This window comes from Neophocaena asiaeorientalis, unplaced genomic scaffold (assembly GCF_003031525.2).
Source record: "Neophocaena asiaeorientalis asiaeorientalis breed wild unplaced genomic scaffold, Neophocaena_asiaeorientalis_V1.1 scaffold427, whole genome shotgun sequence".
Classification (NCBI taxonomy): Eukaryota; Metazoa; Chordata; class Mammalia; order Artiodactyla; family Phocoenidae; genus Neophocaena; species Neophocaena asiaeorientalis.
This window is the reverse complement of record NW_020172280.1, coordinates 2,598,837-2,623,263: the sequence shown is the minus strand read 5'-3', so window position 1 is coordinate 2,623,263 and position 24,427 is coordinate 2,598,837. Positions and strand designations below refer to the sequence as shown.

The following is a 24,427-nucleotide window of genomic DNA, read 5'->3' as shown; positions in this document are numbered from 1 at the left end:
CCAGCTGGCTCTTTCGGGCACATAGGCAAGTACGTACACATTTGCAGAATTTTTTTCCCTTTGAGAAAAGCATTCCAGCTCTGTGGGATGTCTTGAAGCTTTTCAAGGTCTGAATGTCTCCCTACTTGTCTCTACTGAGTACTGTAAGCTACAAGAGTAGATTGTAAACAGGCTACTTTGGAAAAGAGTTAGAGGGAAAAACGGTCAGTTTGAAGAAATGGCCCCTCTTATAATGAAGACTAAAATAATATCTCCTTCTCATGCAGAATCTAAATGAATCACTTAGTGAGCTCTGTCTCCCTTGCCCAGAGGGATTGTGTACGGGTTTATGCATTGAAAGGAGGAAAGAATAGAAGATTTGCTTCCAGTGCCCAAGTTTCGCTTCCTTCCTTCACTTTAACTTCTCAGGAGCCATGGAAACCAATACACCCCACCTAGATGACGTTTTCCCGCTAGTCTTTGTTGCCTAACTGTGCACTTGCCTGAGATCCCTTGGGGAGAATGAAATAAAGAAGTGGAAGCGAAAAAAAAGATATGTCTGCAAGTGAAATGCCTTGTCTCTGAAGGAGAGAATGGGGCTCGAGCGTAATTCATCAGGCTCTGGGGCAAAAAACAATGTCATAAGGCACCATTTTCCTTTTCTCTAAAACGTATTCATACTCATCCTGTGATACCCACACACAATCCATTAGGATCCCTTCAAGGTATCTTTTGGATTATCTTAACGCTTGGTTAGCAGGGTCTGTTAGTCAATTGTTGGAAGATTTTATTTTTAAAAATCACTAAGGAGCAATTAGTTAACATGTAATCAGTTGGTCAAAAGTATAAAGGTACAGGACCCATGAAAGATGCAAACGTGCTTTCCCTTTCGTTTTCCGGCCCGGGTAGGGCCCGGCCCAATGGCCATCCCTGCTTTCCTGGGACAAGCGGGACGGTCCATCCCGGCACCCAACAGGCTGGGCCAGTAATAAAAGTGAAAATTCCAAAAGATAAGGATGGCAAACCAAAGCAGTTTGCGTTTGCGAATTTCAAACGTGAAGTATCTGTTCCTTATGCCATAAATCTGCTTAACGGAATCAAACTTTTTGGAAGGCCCATCAAACTTCAGTTTAGATCAGGAAGTAGCCATGCCTCACAGGAGGTCAGTTTGTCATATTCCCAGCATCATGTTGGAAGTTCAAGCCCTACTTCCACATCTCCTAGCAGGTACGAAAGGACAGCGGATAACATGACTCCATCAACACCGATAATTCAAAGATCTTTTTCTTCTTCAGAAAATTTTCAGAGACAAGCAGTGATGAACAGTGCTTTGAGACAGATGTTCTATGGAGGGAAATTTGGTTCTCCACATCTGGATCCATCAGTTCAGTCACATAATCATACTTTTAACCAGTCTTCAACCTCCCAGTGGGGCCAAGATACACCATTATCACAGCGAAAAGTCAGACAGAATTCTCATCCTTACGTAGTGGATAGACACAGCCGTGAACAGCGCTACACTGATCATGGGTCCGACCATCATTACAGAGGAAGCAGAGATGATTTCTTCTATGAAGAGAGAAATCACTTCATGGCCAGAGCCATGACTATGATAACAGAAGAGACAGTGGTAGCGATGGAAATTGGCACTCATCTCGACACTAAGAAGTGTTAAAAGGATGTTTTCATAGGGTCATTCTAGGCCCTTTTGTTAAGTTGTTGCAGGCGGACTCTCAACCACTGCGCCACCAGGGAAGCCCTGGGAATGTTTTCTTAAAAAAACTCTATAGAGCAGCTTTACAAGTTGCCACATTTCTTTATAAAATTTTTAAAACCTAATTGCAGTCCAATACAGAAATGAGAAGAATTGTGGTTCTAGTTTTATTACATAAATAACCTTTCACCTCAGAGTTTTAAGAAGAGGAAAGGGTTTTATGCTAAAGAAAGTGCCACAATTCCTAATCATTTTAGACAATTGAGGAAGGGATGTATTTTATGGATTACTTGTATTATGAAGCAAATATTTTAATTATCTGTTATCTTTTTGTATTACAAGAAATTTCTTGTTAGGGAATCAGATTTTTGGTGTATATAATGGAAAACATTCAAGTTGATAGTCTGAAATGACTCAGTATTTTGTTAATAAATGAGAAAATGTAAATTCAGTAATTCAATTTACTAACATTTGAGAAAACCTTTTGGTCAAGTTTGGGGATTAATCATATTATTTAACTTCTTAGAGAACTTAAGTGTGAGTTCTATGACATGACCTTGAGTTTTACTGTAAGTGAGCATACAAGTATACATCTGCACACACTATTTCATTATAAAATTTTAGAATTTGCTCATTAAATCATGTTCGATGTATGACTGAAGTCACTCAGGAAGTTAAATATCTCTAAATATATTTTTTTTACAGTAAAAATACAGTGTTAATGTAAATCTTTTTCTGGAAGAACAAAAATGTAAATGCATAGTGAGATAAAATAGTAAAATGTTTTACTGAAAGTATTCTTTTTTTGGGGAAAAAAGGTTCACGAAAGCTTTAAGTGCTGCTTCCATCACTCAAATTTCTAAAATTTTAACATTTTCAAAGTGCAAGGACACATTTTATTATGGAGATTGTACAGGGTTTTTTGTTTTTGTTTTTGTTTGAACATTTGAAAGAATTTAGTCTAAAACACTTTGATTTAAACATTTTAAAGTCTTGGGGCTTCCCTGGTGGCGCAGTGGTTAAGAATCCACCTGCCAGTGCAGGGGACACAGGTTCAAGCCCTGGTCTGGGAAGATCCCACATGCCGCGGAGCAACTAGGCCTGTGAGCCACAACTACTGAGCCTGCGCGTCTGGAGCCTGTGCTCTGCAACAAGAGAGGCCGTGATAGCGAGAGGCCCGTGCACCGCGATGAACATGGCCCCCGCTTGCCATAACTAGAGAAAGCCCTCACACAGAAACGAAGACCTAACACAGCAAAAATAAATAAATTAATTATGAAACTCCTACCCCAACATCTTCTAAAAAAAAAAAAATTTTAAACCTTGTTTAACAAAACTTTTATGTATCAATATGCTGTTTCCCTTTCATTGTAGAACTTTATAAAAATTCATACCTTGAAAAATTTGGATCCTTTTCAATATTAACCACAACATTTGTACTATGTTGCTTTTTAATATATTGAAAACAAAACAAAACAAAAACAAACAAAAAAGATGCAAACGTTTGCTATATCACTGTAAACACAGGAAAACTAAACCAAAAGAGCACAGATGTTTCCTCAGTCAGCCAATCGCTGATCAAATGTGATATCAAGTTATCTACAGGGAAAACAAGGAATATTCTGCTGGGACAGGGAAGTTGAGGCAGGACTGGGAGTAAGGATGTATAAAACCAGGTTTAATCATGTAACGTCTATGACTGTCCTCTTATAATTATTCAGAGCCCTCTTAGCTATTGCGACAGCTGTGACACATGGGAATCTTTTCTGTGGTCTAAGATGATTATGTTCTGTAAGTTATGTAGAGGTCAAGATGGAAGGGGTTGTTTCTTTCTTTCCATTCCATTATTTAAAGAAAGGAAAGGAGAACTAAGTAAAAAAAAAAATCAGATACATAGATAGATGATACATAGATAGATAGATAGATAGATAGATATGGAGATAAGGGGAGAGAGATATCAGCTAGGATCATAAGAAAACCCAAGACTGAAAATTGAGAAGACAACATGTAGAAACCAGCTTGTTTCCATCCCTCCTCTTCTCTTCCATTGATGCTCTGCTTCTTTGGGCTTCCATCAGCCTCTTGGATGGCCTTCCTGCTTCCTGTCTCCTCCAGCTCTTTCATTTCATCCTTCACTTTATTTTCCTGGTTATTGTCCTAGAAATGGATCTAATTCTATGGCTCCGCAACTCGGAATCCTTCCATACTGCCCCACTGTGCAAATTCTCTACAGTACCTTGTCCATCTTCCATCATCGCCTCATTCCTGCTTGGTCGGGGCTGTGGGTGCCCTATGCCTACAGAAACTCTCACACAATCTTCTGTTCAAGTGTGCTCTCTACCTTTTTACCTTAGAGGTCGTGCCTCTGCCGTTCCCACCACCCCTGACCATTACTACCACTCAAAATCCTGCTTATCTCTCAAGTCCAAGTTCAAATGGAATTAGTTCTATAAATCCTTCTAAGGTGCTCCTAGATGAATGGGAACACTAGTCCTTTTTCTGTGTTCCCACTATCTTTGAATAATTCCCTAATGTTAAGTAAAACAAGTAGCTGTGCATATGGCTCTGAGCTCATTTCTCCTTCCACTAGATTATAAGCTCCTTGAAAGGAAGGACCGTACCTTGCTTTTTTTGAGTATTACACAGAGTGCCAGAGTGAATGCTCAGCAAATAACCTTAGGCTTAATTTCATCCATTCAACCCACACACAGAGATTACAAAAAGGCAGGTGTAGAATCTGAATTTCTTATGCAATTGAAAATTGAAAATTAGAAAAGAAACCCATCTGGTCTTGAAAAGATAGTAAATAGCAGTAATAGTCTGTGATCAAAGAACTGATCAATTGTATCTTCCCAACAGTTAGATCAAATCTGGGTCTCAATCATTTGAAAAACGATGAGAGACAATCGTTGTTGAATTAAGCAAATAGCTCCTAAGATTTTTAGGCCTTTGGGTATTTTACATAGGAAAGATGGAGTATTAAACGATTTACCAGGTAACGCAGCCAAATAAAGCTGCCAGTGAGGAAAGAGTCTGGGAACCAGACTAAATTTTTCTGAGACCCCCAATCTTACTGTGCTGTGGGGTTGAATGTGAGTCTCAAGGACTCTCTGTATCCACAGGCTGCTGTGCGATCTCTTCTCCTGCAACCCCAGCAAACTATCAGGCTCTGTTGGGTTCTGTGAGTGAGGCTCAGTATTTTCTATGATGAAATCTGCTAAGAATTACTATGAAAACAAAACCCACAGGCCTTCTTTTGGGAGAATGTGGAGCTAATATTCATGTCCGTGTTTGTGTCTTGGGACATCCCAAGGTGAAATTATTATAACCGTAGATCTAATTCCATAGACAAAGCAGAGCTCTGAAAACAAAGCTCTCCCTGGCAACAGAGACAAAGAATAAATACGGTCCATGATCATCTACCTCCTCTGAAATACCTTGAGAGGCTTCAGTGACGGCAGTGGAAAAGCAGCTCACTGTCCTTGATGAATTCTGCCCTTCCCACCTTGACCCTTCTCTCTCTCTCTCACCTGTTTCTCTTACACACACACACACACACACACACGCACACACACACACCTTTTCTTATACCAAAGACTAAGTATGAATGTTGAGTCTACCTGATCTCAAATTTCCATCATTTTTTTAAGTTTAAATCAATCCAAACTGATGAAGGGCACCCCCCCCCTCCCTGGCCTCTCAGGTACTATAATGCTAATGACCATGAAGCACTTAGTTTCATCTTGTATTAATCCTCTGAAAGCAACATGGCTCTCCCACCAAGTCAATTCTGTTTTTAACAAAAGCACTTTGTCAAATATCCACTGTCCTTTTGCCACTTTCTCTGCTGCCTTTTTCTCCTTTTTTGTTCTCAGGTTAATCTTGTTCTAATGTTACTATTTGCCAGATACTGGGCTAGGCTCTTAGATATATTATCTCATTTAATCCTCACAAAAGCCTAAGAAGCAGATACTATTTTTATTCTTATTCTGAAGTACCGCCAGCTGTGGCTTAGAGAGGTGAATCCCCTGCCCAAGGTGGTAAAACTTCTAAGTGGTGAAGCTGGGCGTCAAACCAGCTAAAAAGTCTTGAGTTCTTCGTTACCGTGCCAATGGTCTCGCCAGCATTTTTGGTAAAGCATTTGGGGATGGAGTTGATTCCACTGAAAGGGAATCTATAGCTTTTACAGACATATTACGGGCATTCATCTTCACAAAGAGTCATCTTCCAAAGTGGATTCACCTATAATGCTTTTATATCTATCACAACCACCAACCACTTGCACTAGATTGTTCTTACCATTGAGGGAGGGGAGGTAATGGAACTATTTGAGAATTTTGAGTGAAACCCCGTGAATCCCAGATAAAGAGCCCCTGACTCTACACATCCTTCTGAAGTAGAAACCGTCCTCCTTTCCATCCCTCCCACCTATGGTCACGCATGTGGTCAAGCTGATCAGGAACTGCCTGGTGGCAAGGCAACTCGAGGATGGATTCGGAAGCATCTTTGGGAAGAAGGGGATGCCGTTTCACAGACATCTACCTGCCACAAATGCCCCCCCACACACACTCAGAGGAAGGACTCAGCCATGCTTTCAATTCTCGAATTTCATCTTGGGTCTGGTTCTCAAACTAGTTTACAGACATACCAGCACTCATCTCAAAGTCTCACGAGTAGTTTTAAATATAAAAGAGGAAAACACTCCCTCTTCACATGCATACATTTAATACCATGAAAGCTATGAAAAAGAGGCAAAAACACTAAACTTGGCATCCCTTTTACTCCCTAATATTAGCATGGGCAATATTCTCTTCGGAAAATAAGTAGGGAAAGGGCCAAGTCTGATAAAAGAAACCCAACAATTACCAGAACGTCAATGGGACATTTGAGAACTCCCTTCTCCCCGTGGCCTGGTGGCCCCTGAGTGTTCGCATCTTGGAGTACTTTTGGCCGGTGCTTCAAGAACAGACCACTGAACTGGCCTCACTTCCCCAAAGGAATTCATACAGAAGACTATGGGAAAGTGTCCTTTGTAGCCTTCTTTGTTTGGAACGATGGAAAACATAAAAAATGAAAAGCATTTTCTCATGCCCAGAACACCACTGCAGTAATAAGGATAACGACCCAAAGGAGTCTGGAATTTGGATAGTGCTTTATACTCTTTCAAAGGATTTTCACAGACGTTTTTTTCAATCAACTCATACATCAGCCTTTTGGTTTACAACTGAGAAAGTAGAAACCATAAGGATCTTGTCCGAGATCAGACAGCTAAGTAGTGGGACAACTGGGGCCAGCATCCAGTTTGCACAATTGGTCCAGCACTTTCATCAGGTCCCTAAATAGCTCTCCCTCCTATTGTCACAGTTTCCGACTTCTTCTCACCCTCCATATACAGGCTGCTTGTCAGTTAACAACGATATCTAACTGAAGATACAGGTTTTAAAAGGAGAAACAGCACAAATCCTTCTTTGACAAGTATGCACAGATATAAAAATAATTGTGACACTCTTCTCTATTGCTTCTTTATGGATGCCTTTCCCAGATAAAAAGGCCCTGTTGGGGACAGTTCATCGACCTGTTATTTCTGCGTACACATCATACTCCTTGGTAACAGCAGGGCCTTCATGCCGGGAAACTATTTGCTAAATATTTCCCTCTGTCTCTCAGCTTAGCCTGTCACTTTCTCCCAGACATAAAACATCTGGGCTTAGACAAGAAAACACAGCAAATTCAGAGATGTTTTCAAGATGTGGAAGAGGACAGCTGCCCTCAAGGGTCTACACAGGGCCAACTCCAGGCATTCATATATCCCAAGGTCCTTTTCCAACTGCATCTCACCATAGCTTTTCTAAGACTGAAAAAAACCTGTCCGAGAGGTTGACCAGATAGCTGAATAAAACGCTAAGAAGGTCATAAAGAAGCAGCACTGAAAAGCACCCTGTAGGCAGCCCCGTGCTTTGTGGTCATGTCACAATTTTCAAGGCCCCGCTCACAAAAAGTGGGGTGGGATCCACTTTTGGATGTTTCAGTCAAGTGAAGGGCTTCACAGGAAGGATGGTGGGTTCAGTGTGGGGCTCAGGCTTCTCCTGTTCGGTGTGACGTGGACGCACACCACGGAGCCTTCAACCTTGGAAAAACAGTCTGCAGAAATCCTGCTCACACCAGTTCTGTCTTGTGAAGAGTCACTGGCTCCAAATGCTTATTTGGGGATGTAACTGGGAGAAAAGCATGTTCCATGGCAGGTTTAAGAAAGTCTGGAAAAATACTCTGCTGTCGTGCAAACTTCTGAAAAATAAAATCAAAGAGATACGTTGAGAAGTGAATAATTGGAAAAATGCTTCAGCTGTCACCTGGATTTAAACTCCATTCATTAGAAGCTGACTGGACAGCTCATGTGGGAGCCCTCGTGATGCGGGGTACGTCGCTCACTCTACAGTGGGCTTGTGCTATTTTGCCGGTATCTCCAAACCTCAACCAGGAGTTACAGACTGGGGCCATTTGCAGACCCTAACACTAGGATTTCCTGCATGGAAAATCAGTGCCCAAAGAAACAGGCATTTGCCAACAAAAAACTAGAGTCACTCATTTAAAAAATTTACCGCCAGGTAACGCTAATTATCTTCTTATATGCAAATAACTCTAAAGACCAAGCTATAAGTTCCCTGGGGGAAGGACATAGTTCTTATGCGTTTTTACATGCCCCCCAGTGCCTAGCATAATGCCTTATACACAGTAGGCGCTCAGTGGAGTCATCTGATGGACTGACGTTTAAAATAGCAACCAGAGAGATGAATGTTCAGCCAGCGTCAAGCAAGTGAACAGATGGGGCCAGTGAGTGACTAGAACCAGCGCTGGAATAGCTCCTGGGAGACTGATGTCCTGGTCCCCAAATGGCCAGCACTTCCTGATATGCTGAGACATATGGGACAGATCACTTCCTAGTGGGTCAGGCCCAGAGCTGGCCCTGCTCCCCTACGACCACTGTCAACCCAGGTGACCAGCCACACACAAACAGGCTTGGGGGGCAGGGAGGAGTCTAAGCTGGAGTTCTGCAACCAATAGGACAAGGACATGTCAAGGACGCCCAAGTACTGGCCAGCAGTCCTCTACCCCAGGCCACACCCTGTGTACCTCTGGCTTCTGAGGATTCATTCTTAAAAAGTGACATCTAAAATAGCAACCAGAAGTACGAAAAAAAAAAAAAAAGTGGTGGAAGTACCAAATTATAAGAGGGAATCTCTAAGAGAAAAGAGTTCAAGGGCCAACCAAGGAGATGGATGCATCACCAGGGTGGCCGGGCTTGCTCACCTGCCTACAGAAAGAACAGCACGTCGCCCGGGTGGTGGATGAGAGGGTCCAACTTTCTCCCACCGTATCTACAAGGCCCGCTGGTCCTTTAGGAGAATCCTCTGGCATTTCACAAACTTCCACCACTATCTTACTTCATTTTCTCTTCACAAGGCTCTGTGTGGAGCCACCAGATGGAAAACAAGCTGGGAGCTTCCCAGAGAGATTCTCACAGTCCGGGGGCCTCTGTAAGGCCAGGGTTCTGCGAATAGGTCTCTTGCCATTATGAAATGACTCACACTGTCTACAAAATGCACTCGATTGGTAACCCAGGTGATCTTTTAATAATGAGAGATGTTTAAGAAAGATACTTACGCAAGTGAAAATGATGAGTGTCACGTAGAAAATGACCAGAGCCAACAGCAGGACAACCTCGGCTCTGTACTTCTTGAATGTCTCTTCTTTGCGTCCCTTAGAGCATCCTTTAAAAAGAAATACGTAACATATGAAGCCGTTGAACAGGGCTCTTCTACCAGGATGCAAAAGCTAAGAATGTTTTGTTCTGGCTTATTAAAGTCCTACTGGTCTCCCCTTCTTACCCTCACGTCTGTACCGTGGGAAGGACATCGGTAATGACGGTGGTGGCCGCAGCCGGCGCTCACACTCACCCTGTGTCTGGCTCCATGCAAAGGGACTGACATCCAGCATCTCACTGAACCTTCAGGGGCAGGTCTGAGTACCCCAGTTTACAGAAGAAGGAGCCAAGGCTCAGAGAGACTGAGGGATTAAGGCAGGTGGCAGAGCTGCCCTGCTATTACGGAACATGTCGATGTGTCTTTGTAGACCTGTTAAAGCCCCTCCACCAAGGCTGACAGCCAACGGGGGCTACAGACCAGCTCCCTGGGGGCTGCTAAAGGCTGTGGCCTCAGCCCCGGGAAGGGGGCAAGTGCAGGAGGAGGGAGGCCTTCAGCCCAGGAGGGGACAAGGTGGGGACAGCTTCTCCCCACTCAAGCACAACATCCAATGTGCAGCAAGGTTGCTCAGGGAGCTGGCTTGAGGACTGGGGCAGGAGAAGACGGAGTGAGGGTGACAGGAGGGGCTTCCGCCCTCAGGGCCACGGATGGGCCTCCAGACAGCTGTTGACCCCTGAAACTGGATTCAAGATTTTATGCAATGGTCTGGGGATGGATTCTCACAGAGGCCTGTGACCCCAGAAGAGAAGGGCTGAGAGCCACTGATGGTTCTAACACTTATCGAGCATTCAGTACGCCCACCTCAGGCACCAGACTGAGCATTTCAGTGCAACATCTCATTCAACCTTCACCACAAGCCTGTTTTGTAGATAATATCAATATTATATTATCCCCATTTTAAAGATGAGAAAACCAAGGCTCAGAGGTTCCCCCAAGGTAAGACGCTAATGAGCAGCTGAGCTAATATTTGAACCAGATCCAAGCGGCTCTAGTCTGACCACTCAACTTGTAGGCAGCACTGCCTTCGCAGAGGACGGAAAAGCAAGCCAGCTTTTCCCTATTCCTTTCCTCTCTGCTCCCCGCAGGACACGCCTGCCCTCTCTGCCCTTCCTGCCAGGCCGCTCCCATTTCTCATTCATGCGAACAATGCTCACTGAGGGAGCGCAGGTACGGCACATGCCATGAAGACAAATGAAGCAGCATAAAGGGCTAGAGATTGAGAAGGGTATAGGGTGTGTGTGTGTGTTTGTGTGTGTGTGTATAAGACAGTGAACCACATCCAAACGCTGACCCCTAACCAGTGATTGCGTTCTCGTGAGTGTGGGAATATTATCTCGAGTCAGATTCCTTTCCGCTTCTCCATGGAAGGAGAAAGTAGCCATTGTACAAAGTCAGGGCCTCTGTAACAACATGTTTGTCATTTCAAGCCTCAGCCACTAACAAGAGTTGGGCCAAAGTCAAATGCAAGGCGTATTTTAAGCTACATAAAGAAAAGTTATGGAAAAAAGTCCAAGGAGATAATCCTTGTCTTTATACTTGATTCCTGGTCTTACTGCATAGAGCAAAAATGTGCCTTCTGTCACGGGAACGCTATTTTCTTGCTGTACCCTTTTTCTTTGGCTTGCGTTGAGGTATTGGGACATTCAATTGCTGTAAAGTGGGAGAGGAATGCTGTTCTCATGTGAAAAAGGTGGAAACATGAAGCAGCTCCCTTAGGCCAGGTTAGAAAGCCCCCAATGAGTAGAATATTACACAGTTATCTGATATATTTGGGAGACTACCCAGTTTCTCTGTCTTCCAAAAATTAGACTTGGAAACTTCCTATTGGCTCCGAAGGACTCTTACACGAGTAAGAGTTGTTTGATTTAGTCGCCTGACTACCTTTGGCATCCACCCCAGTCAGACTGGGGTAGATCTGTCCTTATTAAAAAGAAAGTAGAGAAAGTTATGACATCCTTGCAGTAGGATTTAGCTTTCAGCCACAGATATTATCCAAAGCTTCTGAATTACAGGGTAAACTTGGATTGAGGGGATCAAGTTTAGGACCTACAGAAAGTGCCCTGCATACTGTAAGAAGAAAACAGGTGCCGCAGATCACCTCACCTGTCACTTTCAAGATCATGGTGCCACTTAGGTTTCTCTGCCCTTCTGGATCCACCAGAGTGCACCTGTAGGTCCCCGAGTTGCAGCTGGTAGTGTTTTGGATCCTCAGGGAATACAGCCTTTCCCTGGGGGCCTCTGAAGAGGCCCTCTGCTGGTTTTCCTGGGGCACCTCCATCCTCTCTGCACTGCCATTTGTGAGCTGTTAAGAAAGAATCATATACAGACTCAGAGACATAGAGGACAGACTTGTGGTTCCCAAGGGGGAGGTGGGTGGGTGAGGGATGGATTGGGAGTTCGTGATGAGCAGATGCAAACTAGTATATATAGGATGGATAAACAACAAGGTCCTACTATATAGAGCAGGGAACTATATTTAATATCCTGTGATAAACCATAATGGAAAAAATATGAAAAAGAATATATATGTATAACTGAATCACTTTTGCTGTACAGTAGAAATTAACACAACATCGTAAATCAACTATACTTCAATAAAATAAATTTAAAAAACAAGAATCAAACCACATCACGCTCTACTGCCAGAACCTACAGGCACTGGGCCTCCATGTCAAGGTTCTACCTCTTGTTTTCATAAAATCCATCCTCAGCTAATTGTTTTAAAACAAGATACTGTGTGTGTGTGTGATATCTGGGGGAGGAGGAGAGAATCTAGGAGAATTCTTTAAGGCTCCATCTTTTTTAGAATAAGATCAGGACTGCATCTGACGATTCTCTGTATCCCTACATGAAGGAGAGAGTGTCCCTATGGATGATAACCGTGTGTCACTGACGACTGTGTAATGAAGCATATGAATCACACTGAATCACACTCTCTTGCTGGTTGTTCTCTATTCAATGTTCTCTTGTTTTCATCAGATACCAACTCACCCACTGACTGACTCTTATTTTTGTAGCCCGGCCTTTTACTTGGAAACGTTTCTAAATCTGTTAAGGTCATTGCCAAACAACTCAACAGAAAACACAGAGATGCAGATGAGCAAGGCCTCTCGTGAAGTCACCCTGTTCTTCAGAGACTGCGTACCTGTGGGGTCCTCTGTGACGCTGCAGGATGTACCACGCTCACGCCTCTGCTAAGGCAGGAAGATAGCTGACAGCAGCGCCACGTGGAGATTTTATGTGTCAGGTCACTTGGTAGTAATATCAAGATATACATGGAAGGGCAATTACCGCTTAAATCATTGTACCCAGGATGGACCAGCCCAGCTGGGGTAGATGCCAAATTTAGCCAAACTAACTGGCTGGTTTTCTTTCCCTGAACAGTCTTTGCAATTAAACTGGTGGGGTCTTTCCATCATCTCCTACTTCCACGATTAAGCACACATCACATTCACCATCAATTCCCTTCTTCCCCAGATATATTTTTAATTTGTCTAGTTAACTTGCTCGTTGATCCTCCACTGAAATGTTTTAAAGCTTCTAAAACTCATTTACATAAACAGTAAAGCCAATCACCGTTTTCAGTGTGCAAGGGCAGCCCCGAGCCCTTTGCTGGGTGGCTGGGGAACAGCAGGGAACCTGGGATTCAGTGGCATTCCTTCCCTGTCCCCAGCGTAGTGGCCGCACCAAAGGGCCCCCTTAGGAAAAGACACCGCAGTCAGACACTGCTGCTGTCTTTGCCTGCACCTGCCGCTGTTTAATCTCCTGTACTGGGAGCACCCTACAACTCCTCTCCTACTTTTCAAAAAGCAATCAGCACAGGGAAATAAGTAACCAAGGAATGGGGGGAACACAAAGTGAGGCAGAGGCAGCCCAGGACAGAAGACATACATGCACATACACACACACACCCTCCTTGGTTTCTGCTTCATGTATTAAATCGGGGAATGCACCTTGAGGTCCGCGGAAAGCTCAGATTCCAGCTTCCACGGTTCGGGCTCCTATTGGCATTCCTGTGGAGTGGCCTGCAGAGACATCTGGTGGCTGATTTATCGCTCCTGCAAGACACCCTGCTTCATTCCCTCCTAGCACTGGGCTGAGACTAATAGCTTTTCTCAGGCGAGGTCTACGAACGTAAATCCCATTTCCTGACAGTCCTTGTGCTGAAAGGTTCCTTCCAAAATAATCAAGACTGGGGCATTTAGGTGTTCAAAAACAGAGCAAGAAAACAAGCAAACAAAAAAAGGAGGTGTGGTCAAGGAACCTCAGGCGTCCAACTGATTTTAGAACACGTCTGAGTTAGACCAGTTTTCCCCTTTTCCAGTCTGATTAAACCAAAAATTGCAGCCTTATCGTGTGCCTGCACCTCTCCCCTCCTCTGCTGCCCGGCAGAAGTGCTCCCTCTGACCAGAGCGTTTGATGGGTCAGGTGCCCAGGACCACCCCGGGCCAACCGCTTCCAAGACTCCCTCCCTCACCTCACCCCCCAAGGCCAGTTTGAACTAATTAACTCAGCTTAATCTCTGCAGTCCCCACGATGCTGTCTCAATCTGCTTTTCTTTTCTAAATTAACCTCCAAATGTGTTCAACTCAGATGTCTTTCCAATAGATTTCACTGGAATTGAGTTTTGTAGAAATCCCTGCACCCGAAAAGATGGAAACTTGGCTGCAACAATCATTCTGGGATTTTCTCCCTCAGATTTTCTCCTTAGGGTGGTCTTCTCTCCTATCCAGTGACCGCTCCCTCAACTCAAAAAGACCTATCTGAAAGTCAAGATCAAAAAAAAAAAAAAAAACAAACAAAACAAAAAACTGAGAACCCCTCTGGAGCTGGTGGAAATAGAAACTATTGTGCTTTATTTACATAAAGATGGCCCCTTTATCACACTGGCTGCTGGGAACTGCTGAAGCAAGTACGTGGCGGTGATCAGACCTGACTGGCAGTGGCCTTCTGCCTATTTGCAGAAGAGAATTCATTTTAAAAATCGGCAGTAACAACAAAAAGTAGTTTATGTGATGGTCAGATTTCCACGGGTCTCTGAAAAAAACCTCCAGAGAGGTTACTTTACAATGGCAAAGCCAAGGCAGGGTGAAATCATAAGAATGAAAGTAAGAGGTAGGGGAAAGGCAAAACGAAGAACCCCAAAGCAGCCTGCAGAATTCTGATTTACTGAACCACCACAGCCATCAGTGGGATCGTGGCAAAATATCTCAACTCTCACGGGATCATCTTCCAATGGCCCCTTCCTGGGTCTTCCTGAAAGACCCAGAGAACTGAGAGAAGTACTGGCTTAACCTGGGACCTCTGGCCAAAGTGATGAACAGCTCTCTGTGCCCAATAACTACCTGTAACAAAAGGAACCTTCTGTAACTTCACACAGTGCGCATGGAAATAGTTCAGAACCTTCCTTCTAGCTTCAAGCTGCAGGTATGTACATAGCCTATTCCCCCTTCCACCTGCCTACAGCCGCAAAAATAGTTGTAATTTCCATGTTAACGTCACACGCTCAAGGTACGAGTGCCGCGCTAGCAGTACCAAGAGACTTTATGCAAAAGTTCAACTCAGCGTCTTCAGCACCGTGGCCAAGCAGCCATCACCCTGCAGTATCGGGGGGAGTGAGCCGTGGCCCAAGCTGCACTGTTCAAGAACCGAAGGAATTTCAGGGGGAGGAACACGGAATAACAGCAAATGGGCCATCCTCAACTTCGCTTGGTTTTATGAATTCTTGTAAACATTTGAGCTGGCTCAAAATCAACCACTGGCAAGAATGACTCTCAACATTCCAAATCTAAAAGTGTTTCATTGCCTCTCTGCAAAAGCACTTTAGGAAATAGTCTTTTATAACAAAAGGAACCCGCAGATTCATTCACAGCCGAGTGTAACTCACAGGAACTATTTAACGCACACTTTGTGACGCTCGTATTGCAGAGGGCTACACCACAGCACGCGGGGGGCAAATTAATTCCTCAAAACACGCATCCAAATTATGTTTTTTAAATCCACATTCCATGCATTAACTCTTATGCTGACAAATTTTATCTCTCTGATTGAATTAGAAAAGGCAAAATATAAGACATCTCATTTTCAGTAAAGCTTACGGACTTTTGTCTCAAGGCCTCCAATTTGACTAAATAATTTAAATAGCATATTCCTTCTCTAAGATGGAGATCTGACCTTAAGGAAACCACAAGCCCTAAATTAAGATAAATTCTCTTTAATTTGCCGAATACTAAACCAAGCAAATACAAGTAGTAATTTTAAGTGCATGTGAATTGTTTTTTTTAATGGTGGATAAATTTGAACTAGAAAGAAATCAAATAAATATCTAAATATGGCTGAAATTGAACCTATATTTCAGTCAAATCCCTATTGTGAAAAGGGATTTTTTTAGAAGTTTACATAATTTTATCCACATATATGTTAACTTCCTAGATTACCATCTTTGGATATAAGAAGACAACAGCTCCATTCCTATTGCAAAGAATTTTGATTCCACAGCTTTGAAATCCAAATTTATCATGCGTGAGATCTGTTAGGAATGTGATAGGAAAGTAAAAGAAAAGGGAAGAGATTTTTTTGAGGAGAAAAATGTGTGCATATATATATGCATATAAATATTTAATCTAACAATTTAATTAAACATATTTAAAGGAATGGATGTTAGTGTTTAAAGGTGGTATTAAATTAGTCTGATATATTCCAATCACATCGAACATCTTTTTCTTATTGCATTTCCCATGCACTAACATTCATGTACCTTGGTTTCCAACTCAATTAAAGTGCCAATATAATCCCCATTCATCATAAAAACAGCTCTTTATAACATGCAAAATAGTCTGGCTCAGAGGTTGATGTCATAATGGGGGTAGAATGTATAAGCATTAACATCGTATTTTTCTAAGTGTAGTTTTATTGGAAAAATGATTTTCCACTTTGAAATTTACTGGGTCTAACAGACAGAGCTGGATTTATGGCTGTTAACAGTTATGAGTATGGCAGAGGCAACGTAATTAAGAGCACAGGCTTTGGTGTTGGACAGACGTGGAAACAAACCCCAGCCCCACCATGGCTAGCTCTGCTCTTGGCGAAGGGCCTGGAGCTCTCAGGCTTCGTTTGCTCCCCTGAGATGGGGGAGGGTAACTACACCTCCCAAAGTTGGTGGGAATATACCTATGATGAGGTAGGTGGGTACTGTAGCCTAGCGTCAATCACACAGAAAGCGCTAAAAATGTTACCACTCTTTTTTTTTCACAGCTAAGTTCCAAACAGTTCCCTGCATGTAGGAAATATTCAAAAAGTATTTATTTAATGAATGAGTGAATTTTAGAAACAATGAGGAAGACACAAGGGCACTAGCTCTGGAATCAGAAGACCTGGAGTCAAGCATCAGGTAGCTGGGTCGCTTTACCTCTGACTTGGATTTGCTCGTCTGTAACTACCTTACTTCCCTCATGGGGTTATTTTAAGCATCAAATGAGAAAACACATGATAGTGCTTCATAATCGGTAATGTTGGTAACAGGAATTGTTGTTGTATCCAATAGCTTTCTACTCCGCCCACCCGTTCAGTCATTTCTTCCAGCTGATACTTCCAGTCTGCTCTGGCAAAGCTGTTCTAGAAGTCCCAATCTCTGCTCTAGGGAGAAAGTTTTTCTGCCCACAAGGTCTCCAAAATAACCACAACATTCGGAATTTCTAAGCCACCATCATAACGTGGAAAATACCCTTTGGATCTGGGCTTTGAAGGCAACGTTGGGCCACTCACTGTTCATGCCAATCGTCCTTCTTCCATTAGTTTCTTGGGGGTCCTACTGGACCGGGAGGGGCATCCTTACGGGCTCTGAGTTCACGTCCTTCGGAGGGCACTACATCTGGTTCTAGAAAAGGCACACTTGACTCTGGCCTGACCTCCGTGACCAGAGGGAATGGTTCTGATGGATCCGTGACCCAATCAAAGCCACTTAAGTATAATCTGACATTGTTGAGATGGAAGAGACACAGTCTTTTGCTTTGCACTTGATCTCGGGAGGACCCACAAGTCTCCAATTACCGGCTACTATCTCACTGCCACGTGGAGGCTGATAATAAAACCAACACGAAGGAAGGAAAAGTTGAGAGATAGAAAGTCACCGAACCCTGAGGATATTCACGAACCTCCAAATTTAGCCTTACCGCAAACTGAGTGGCTTAAGACAACAGAAACTTATTCTCTTACAGTTCTGGAGGCCAAAGGTCGGATATCAAGGTGCTGGCAGGGCCGTGCTCTCTCTAGGGGAGAATCTGTTTCATGCCTCGCTCCTGGCTTCTGGTGTTGCTGGAGACTGGCATTCCTTGGCCTGCAGACACATCACTTCAGTCTCTGCCTTCACCTTCACGTGGTGTTCTCCCTGTGCATCTGGTGTCTCTGTGTTTGTTTTCTTATAAGGACACCCGTCATTGGATTCAGGGCCACCCTAATCAAGTATGGCCTCACTTTAACTTGGTTACACCTGCAAAGATCCTATTTCCAAATAAGGTCGCACTCACAAATACCAGGGATTAGGACTGAGACATCACTTTTTTGTGGGACACTATTTAACCCGCGACATCAGGCATAACTGAAGTAGGAACTATATTTTGATTTTTAAAAATTATTTATTTCAACCACATGAGCCAATATATTCCCTTTTCTTTAAGCTAGTTTTTTTTTTTTTTTTTTTTTTTTCCTGCGGTACGCGGGCCTCTCACTGTCGTGGCCTCTCCCGTTGTGGAGCACAGGCTCCGGACGCGCAGGCTCAGCGGCCATGGCTCACGGGCCCAGCCGCTCCGCAGCATGTGGGATCTTCCCGGACCGGGGCACGAACCCGTGTCCCCTGCATCGGCAGGTGGACTCCCAACCACTGCGCCACCAGGGAAGCCCGCTTCAAGCTTGTTTTGATTGGATTACAAGCCTTCACAACAGAAAGATTCCTAATTGATAGCAGCACCTTGCCCCACTCCAGAAATAAATGTGGCACATGCGGGGCTATCTCCACGTGGCTCCAACCTCAAGGCCAGTCCTGCTTTGTCACTCAGGCTCACATGCCTCCCACTGCTCGGTGAAACAGACACCAGGGTGTGACTGGACTCAGGTCCTTTGTTCTCCAGAACTGACCCAGTGAGTCAGGTCCTAGGTGAACATGAATTGTCTATGGCAATGAGCATCTATCTTTTCCCATAGGTTTTCCCCATCTGGACCAATAGTCCTAGACAACTACCAGTTCTTCCGGAATCTATCTTCTCTTGGACAATTGGGACAAGAACGTGCAGTAGACTAGCTGGTGCTTCACAAAAATAGCAAGGGACAGTCACAAGCCTTGGGCTCTTACTTCTATACCTACCTAACTACGTGACACACACCGAAATTTTACCCAAGTATACCCAGTGCAAAAACAAAAATTAAAAATATGCTTCAGGTGTAAAGAGTCTTAGGGAAGTACTTTAGTTCAGCACTGGTTTGAGCTAGCACTGTTGGTAGAAAACCCCAAGAGTAGCCAGGTAGGACTTCTGGAAACAGTTTCAGATGGGGGAACCCTCTTTTTAGGTAATGTATCTCTTTTTAGTCCTGCCCTTCATAAAACCTTCCCTGATGTCACTGAGACCTTCTTCTAACTTCCTCTTCTTTGTGTAGTGACATAACCAAGTACAGAACTAACATACTCGGTCCTCATGTGACTCGGGTTCCCCCTTTTATTTATGGAAAACAAGTGTTTGCAGTTTTTTCTCTTTAACTCTCAGTTGCCCTTTTCCTCCCTACCCTCTTCCAAGCTGCAAGATTTTTAGCAACTTTGCTGTGTCTCATCATTGTCCCCAGATCTCAGCGCTCCATCATTCTCCTCCGGTTGGGACTTCTTCTAGAGCCTGGCCCACTCCTCCCTAGAACCATGTGGACAACAGGACTGCTGACCAAGAGAGAAGGGGAGGTAACCCCCAGGAATGTGCTGCAGCCTCACGGAGTTAACCCAAGGGCAGTTTCACTGCAGTGAAAGACTAAAGCTTCCCTCTGAGATTCATCTTCTGGGATGAATTATAGTCTGCCTTTCACCACAAGAAATACGCTTTTCCTCTGACATAGTTTTCACGATGTTATCCTCTTTGCTTAAAAACTTTCAAAGGCTCCTTGCTGCCGAAAGGACCAAGTTCAAGCCCTTATAATTCAGCATTCGGGGGTGTTCACAGTCTGTTCCCAGCCTGCTTGCTGGCAGTACCTCTCAGTCCTCTGCGGTACGATTCTCCCTTCCAGATCATTAGTTTCCCCTCAGTCCCCCCAAATGCGTGTGGATTCATGTGTGCACGCCCTTGACAGTCCCCTGGCAAAAGGTCCATCCTGGTCTTAGGACGGCTATTGCCAGGCGCAGGGCTTGGCACACACTTGGGACATCGAAATATTTACGAACTGAGGAAAATGTAAATATGGGAGACATCTGAAAATTCACTTTTTGCCTTTCATAGTCTGACCTAAAAGTTATTCAATCAGGTCAAGTAGTATAGGTGCCAAGGGGGATGGTGTGATTTTTCTTTGATGCTCACACAGCCATTGTTTTCACATTTCAACGTTTCGGCGCTTCTATATTTAATGTAGAAATGTTTCCTTTTTCTCCTAAAACGTCTCAAATCTATCTTAAAACACATGTCACTCTAGAATCAGGTGAGTGCAGGGAGCGGTATGCATTGTCTCCTTCGTGGGTCCATCAGGGTTGGTGGCTGTACAGATGCCATCTGCCCGGGCCATTCATCAACCCCAGCCCCTCCGAAGGCTCCTCCTTACCACTTCCTCGCTTTGGGGCTCATTGTCACACAAGATGCTAGAGACAAAAAAACAGGACTCCACTGAACAGGAGATTAGCAACACACATGGAGGACAGCTCATAACAAATCAAGGACAAGCAATAGCCATGTAGCGACTGTCCTGAACTTCAGAAGCAGCTTCATGCGAGCCCATGAATCTGCTCTCCTTTAGTCCCCAGGAGAGCCCATGACCTGCCACAGCTGCATCTCTCCTAAATATTGTAAAGTTCAAGTCTGATCTGTTCTCTGAAATCATGGTCTCACTTCCCCTTTCTCCCTTCCTTTGGAAATCATCTAGAAAGGGCACTTGTCTCGTGACGCACCTCTGTCCTCACCCCCGTGGTGTCACTCAGAGATGACACTATATATCCTCTTTCATTATGCCTCAACCTAGGGTGCTGGGGCTCCCAGCACAATACGAGACGGTGCTACGTCGCCCTCGTAAGTAACCACTCATTACGAGCAGTGGCGAACTTCAACCACGCCTGAACACTCCATTCATCCAGCGTCATCCTCCCCTTCCAGACCTAGTGCAGCCTCATTACAGAGAGCGTGAACCCGCTCCGCATGCAGCACAGACGTAGCTCTTTAAGGGATGTCCTCACTCCTGGCAGACATGGGACTGGGCTATGACCCTCTTGTGCTAGAATCTAACCCAAGGTCACAGCCACGGTCTTCTACTTTGGTAGAAGAGTGATGGACCAATGTCTCTTTGCCTCAGAATAGCTCAAAATACCTCCCTCAATAACCACAGTCTATCCACAGTCCTAAGAGCTAAACTGAATGGATATATACCGCATTAACTTTTCTATTTCTTCCCAATCATTCACTCTGCCTTCAAAGGTACAACACGGGAAGGGATGAGAGGAGGCCCCGTTCTTGGATCCCAGTTGGGAAGACATCAGTCCACAGGAAAGAAGAGTTGGGCTAACAGGAATTGGGCTATCTCTGCCCACTCCTGGCTCTACCTTTGACCCCTGGGCATGTCTATATTACACCCCCCGCCCAGTCCCCTGCCACTGTACCTTTGAAACAGAGAGAATAAAATGGACACTGTTCCCAACTCACCCTGATGTTGTAAACACTAAATGGATGCCGTCTGCTCCGAGCCTTTTGGTAAAAGGCTCATGATAAGAAACACGTGGTTTACATGCCTTCTGTTAATCGTAAGTAATCAGTGCCAACTGGACAGTGGCAGGACGCTCTGTGGTGCCGGAGAACTGAGTGGGAAATGGAGTTTTAAATTGTGAGTCGTTATAACTGTAATTGTGATATGCAGAAGGCCTGCAAGAATGCGATTCAATCTGGCGGACGGTGAAACCCCACACTCCAAGGGACTCTCTGCTTACTTGATCAGCAAGCAGCCTACAACTGTGCAAAGTGGTTTTACAAACCACCCTACTGATGATCCAGCTAGGCTGGCTGTGGTCACCAGGCTTAAATTCCTCACTTCATAGCTACCTCTCCGCATCGCTGAAACATTTTACAAGAAAGTTGTGGGAGGAAATGACAAGATAATCTTCTGTAAAATGCAGAATTTCAGCATTTCACCACTGGCCTTATTTCCAGAACACTCTAACCATTTTTGTTGTGCAAGCACAATCGATGCAAAAGTATAATTCCTGGGCTGGAAAATAACAAACATCTACAGAATACGCTGAGACCTGTTCAAAAGTACTTGAAAAGTAAAGCATATCACTTTCAAGGTATCTGATTAGTTTTCTGGCATAGCATAGCTCTCCTATCCACCATGAGTCAATCACAGTTTCCTCCTTAAAAAAAATAACTAGGGTATGAGTTTTCAATGACCCTATTCCACGGACCAACAGAAAAAAAGAGAATGCCAAGAGACTATTGTCTTTTTCTCTTAACAGAGCTTTGAGAGAATTTCAGGGTCTTTAAAGCTTGCAAGAACTGTGTTCAACAAACAAGCACATACATTATAGAGTTACATCATCAGCTGACATCCAAGGAAAAGTCAAAGGTTAATCACTCTGGTTTACTGCATCATTCCAAATGACCTCGTGCAAGATTTAACTTGACAACTGTTTGAACTTTACAGTCTGAAATTTCATCTACTTGTTTCATGAGTACTTTGTAATTACTCCCCTGGGGATATTAATATTGTTTTCCCTTTTTAATTGCTCTCTGAAAGGGATAGTGGTTTCATGTTTTTCCCCTCCTTTTAGATAACCAAGTCCCTGCCTGGCTAGCCCAAAGACACTTTCATTTTCTTTAAGTAATTAACAGAGAAAACAGAAATAACAAGATAGACCTCTAAGAACCTAGGCTGTGGAGCCAGCCTGCTTGGTTCAAATCCCACCTCCAGCGATTAGCCCGCTGTGTAACAGTGAGCAGATTATTTCACTCCCTAAGGCTCAGTTTCCTCATCTGTAAAGCAGGAACAGTAACAGTATTGATCTCTTAAGTCCATTGGAAGGATTGGAACAGCTGATGTACATAGATATTTACCTCAGAGCTTGGCAGATGGTGAGTACTCAAATAATATTGGTTTTACAATATTTTTATTTACATACTATTGTTTTTACAAGGGAACAATTTTGGGATTGCTGTGTTCTCTGATCCCACAGTGAATAAGGTGGAAATGAAGCAGGAATAATAACAAACCGACTTTCATACACAATAACAGCGTCCCGAGGCCCCAGCACCATTTCCACTGTGCATAGTCATAAAGGGTCAGCCTGAATTCACTGAGCACCTTCACAATTAGCAGGGCAAACACTGGGTGCCGTGCAGGATACACAAAAGCCGTGGCGCAGCACTGTCCCCAGGGAACTGACAATCTGGTTAGGACACACACACACACACACACACAAAGAGGTTAACGGTCCTATGCTGCCTTGTTAAATGGCTAGATACTTGTGCAGGTTCTTACAGCATCTTTTATGGCGGGCAGAAGAAAACCCAGCATTTTGTGGAAAGCTACAGACGCACAGAGATTTCCTGTAAGGTAAGATGACAAATCAGTGAGCTCCGCAGAGTAAGGCTGGGATATCACAGTCATGGTGCTTCAGCCAGAGGTGCCACTGTGGCAGTAACCTCATTAAAGGCAGGGAGCATCGGCAGCAAAAAACAAAAACAAAACAACAACAAAAAAAAACAGTGACAGCAAACAGTAGCTGCTTGGGTTTCCAGTGCCACCAGAACCACAATCTTAGAATCTGCAAAGGTTCCAGTTCAGAGGAAACCTTAAAAAAGCCTCAGTCTGACTCAATTCTCTTACAGTAGGGACAGTGACACTGTTCTTACACGCGGGCAAGGCTCTGTGCACCATCACAGACGCCCTCCTTGCTGGACCTCTCAGGACGGCCAGAGGGAGGAGGCCAAGGGTACCCCAGAACGGGGATGACAGATAACTACCACCTAAGAAACAAGCCTATCACTTCTCTCTGGCACTCCTTCCTCTCAAGCTGCCCCCTCCCCACCTCCCCATATGTATGAGCACCACCGTCACAAAACACCAGAAATCAGAAATCCGGGAGACCTTCCTCCCGTCCAATGCCAAATCTGCACTAGCTGCTTTCTCCCTGGCCTGCTGTCCATAACCACAGGTGGCCTCTGGAATTAATCCAAATAAGAGGTTCTCTGCCCTCCACAACGTCTTACTTGGATCATTCATCTCAGGGCCACCTTTAGAGGCAAGAAGATTGAGGTCCCCGGCGGAACTAAATCTAAGTCGGCCTGTACCTGGATGCGGCTGGGCTTGGAGCGGTGATGGGAGAGGCGTGTGGGAAGACCGTGTACCGAGTTCAGCTATGGGAGATGCCCCCGAACCCGAGCCATAGAGGGTCGCCAGCCCAAGGAAGGTGGTTGCCCGGTCTGCAATTAAACCACCCAACCCTAACTCGCCGGCCGCGCCGCGCTTACCTTGGCCCAGAAAACCGCGTAGCGGACCTGCGGGTCCCAGGGGGCAGTGCAGGGCAAGTCCACATCCTCCGAACAGGCCACCTTCACCTCCCGCGCCGCGGGCACCAGGCTGCAGGCTGCAAGAGGGAGAGAGAGCGGCGTGAGCAAGCGAGAAAAGGGGGTGTCCCGGGGAGGCGGGCGGGGGGCGCCGGGCGTTCGCGGGCCCTACCGCAGCTCAGAAGCAGGAGCTGAAGGCCGCGCGACATCGCTGGGGACTGCCGGCGTGGGGCCCCGGAGCTGCC

The 24,427-nt window shown here is 44.6% G+C and overlaps 1 protein-coding gene and 1 pseudogene across 1 annotated transcript; one reads left to right on the top strand and one right to left on the bottom strand.

The window, feature by feature from the left end:
* The first annotated feature begins 841 nt into the window (after positions 1–841).
* On the top strand, positions 842–1,644 carry LOC112412415 (RNA-binding protein 7 pseudogene; annotated as a pseudogene).
* A 5,182-nt stretch (positions 1,645–6,826) lies between these two features.
* CD83 (CD83 molecule) lies at positions 6,827–24,421 on the bottom strand. Its single transcript, XM_024763921.1, has 5 exons — positions 24,355–24,421; positions 24,147–24,262; positions 11,557–11,755; positions 9,356–9,462; positions 6,827–7,978 (listed from the first exon to the last, which is right to left on the bottom strand). Exons 1-5 carry the CDS (start codon positions 24,389–24,391, stop codon positions 7,850–7,852), a joined length of 588 nt encoding a protein of 195 aa, XP_024619689.1. The 5' UTR covers positions 24,392–24,421; the 3' UTR covers positions 6,827–7,849.
* Positions 24,422–24,427: the final 6 nt, after the last annotated feature.

Coding starts and splice junctions, on each gene's coding strand:
- CD83 (XM_024763921.1), bottom strand. CDS start 24,391: ATGTCGCGCGGCCTTCAGCTCCTGCTTCTGAGCTGCG. Junction 24,263..24,354: donor GCTCCTGCTTCTGAGCTGCG/GTAGGGCCCGCG, acceptor TCCCTCTTGCAG/CCTGCAGCCTGGTGCCCGCG. Junction 7,979..9,355: donor CACTCATCATTTTCACTTGC/GTAAGTATCTTT, acceptor TTTATTTTTCAG/AAGTTTGCACGACAGCAGAG.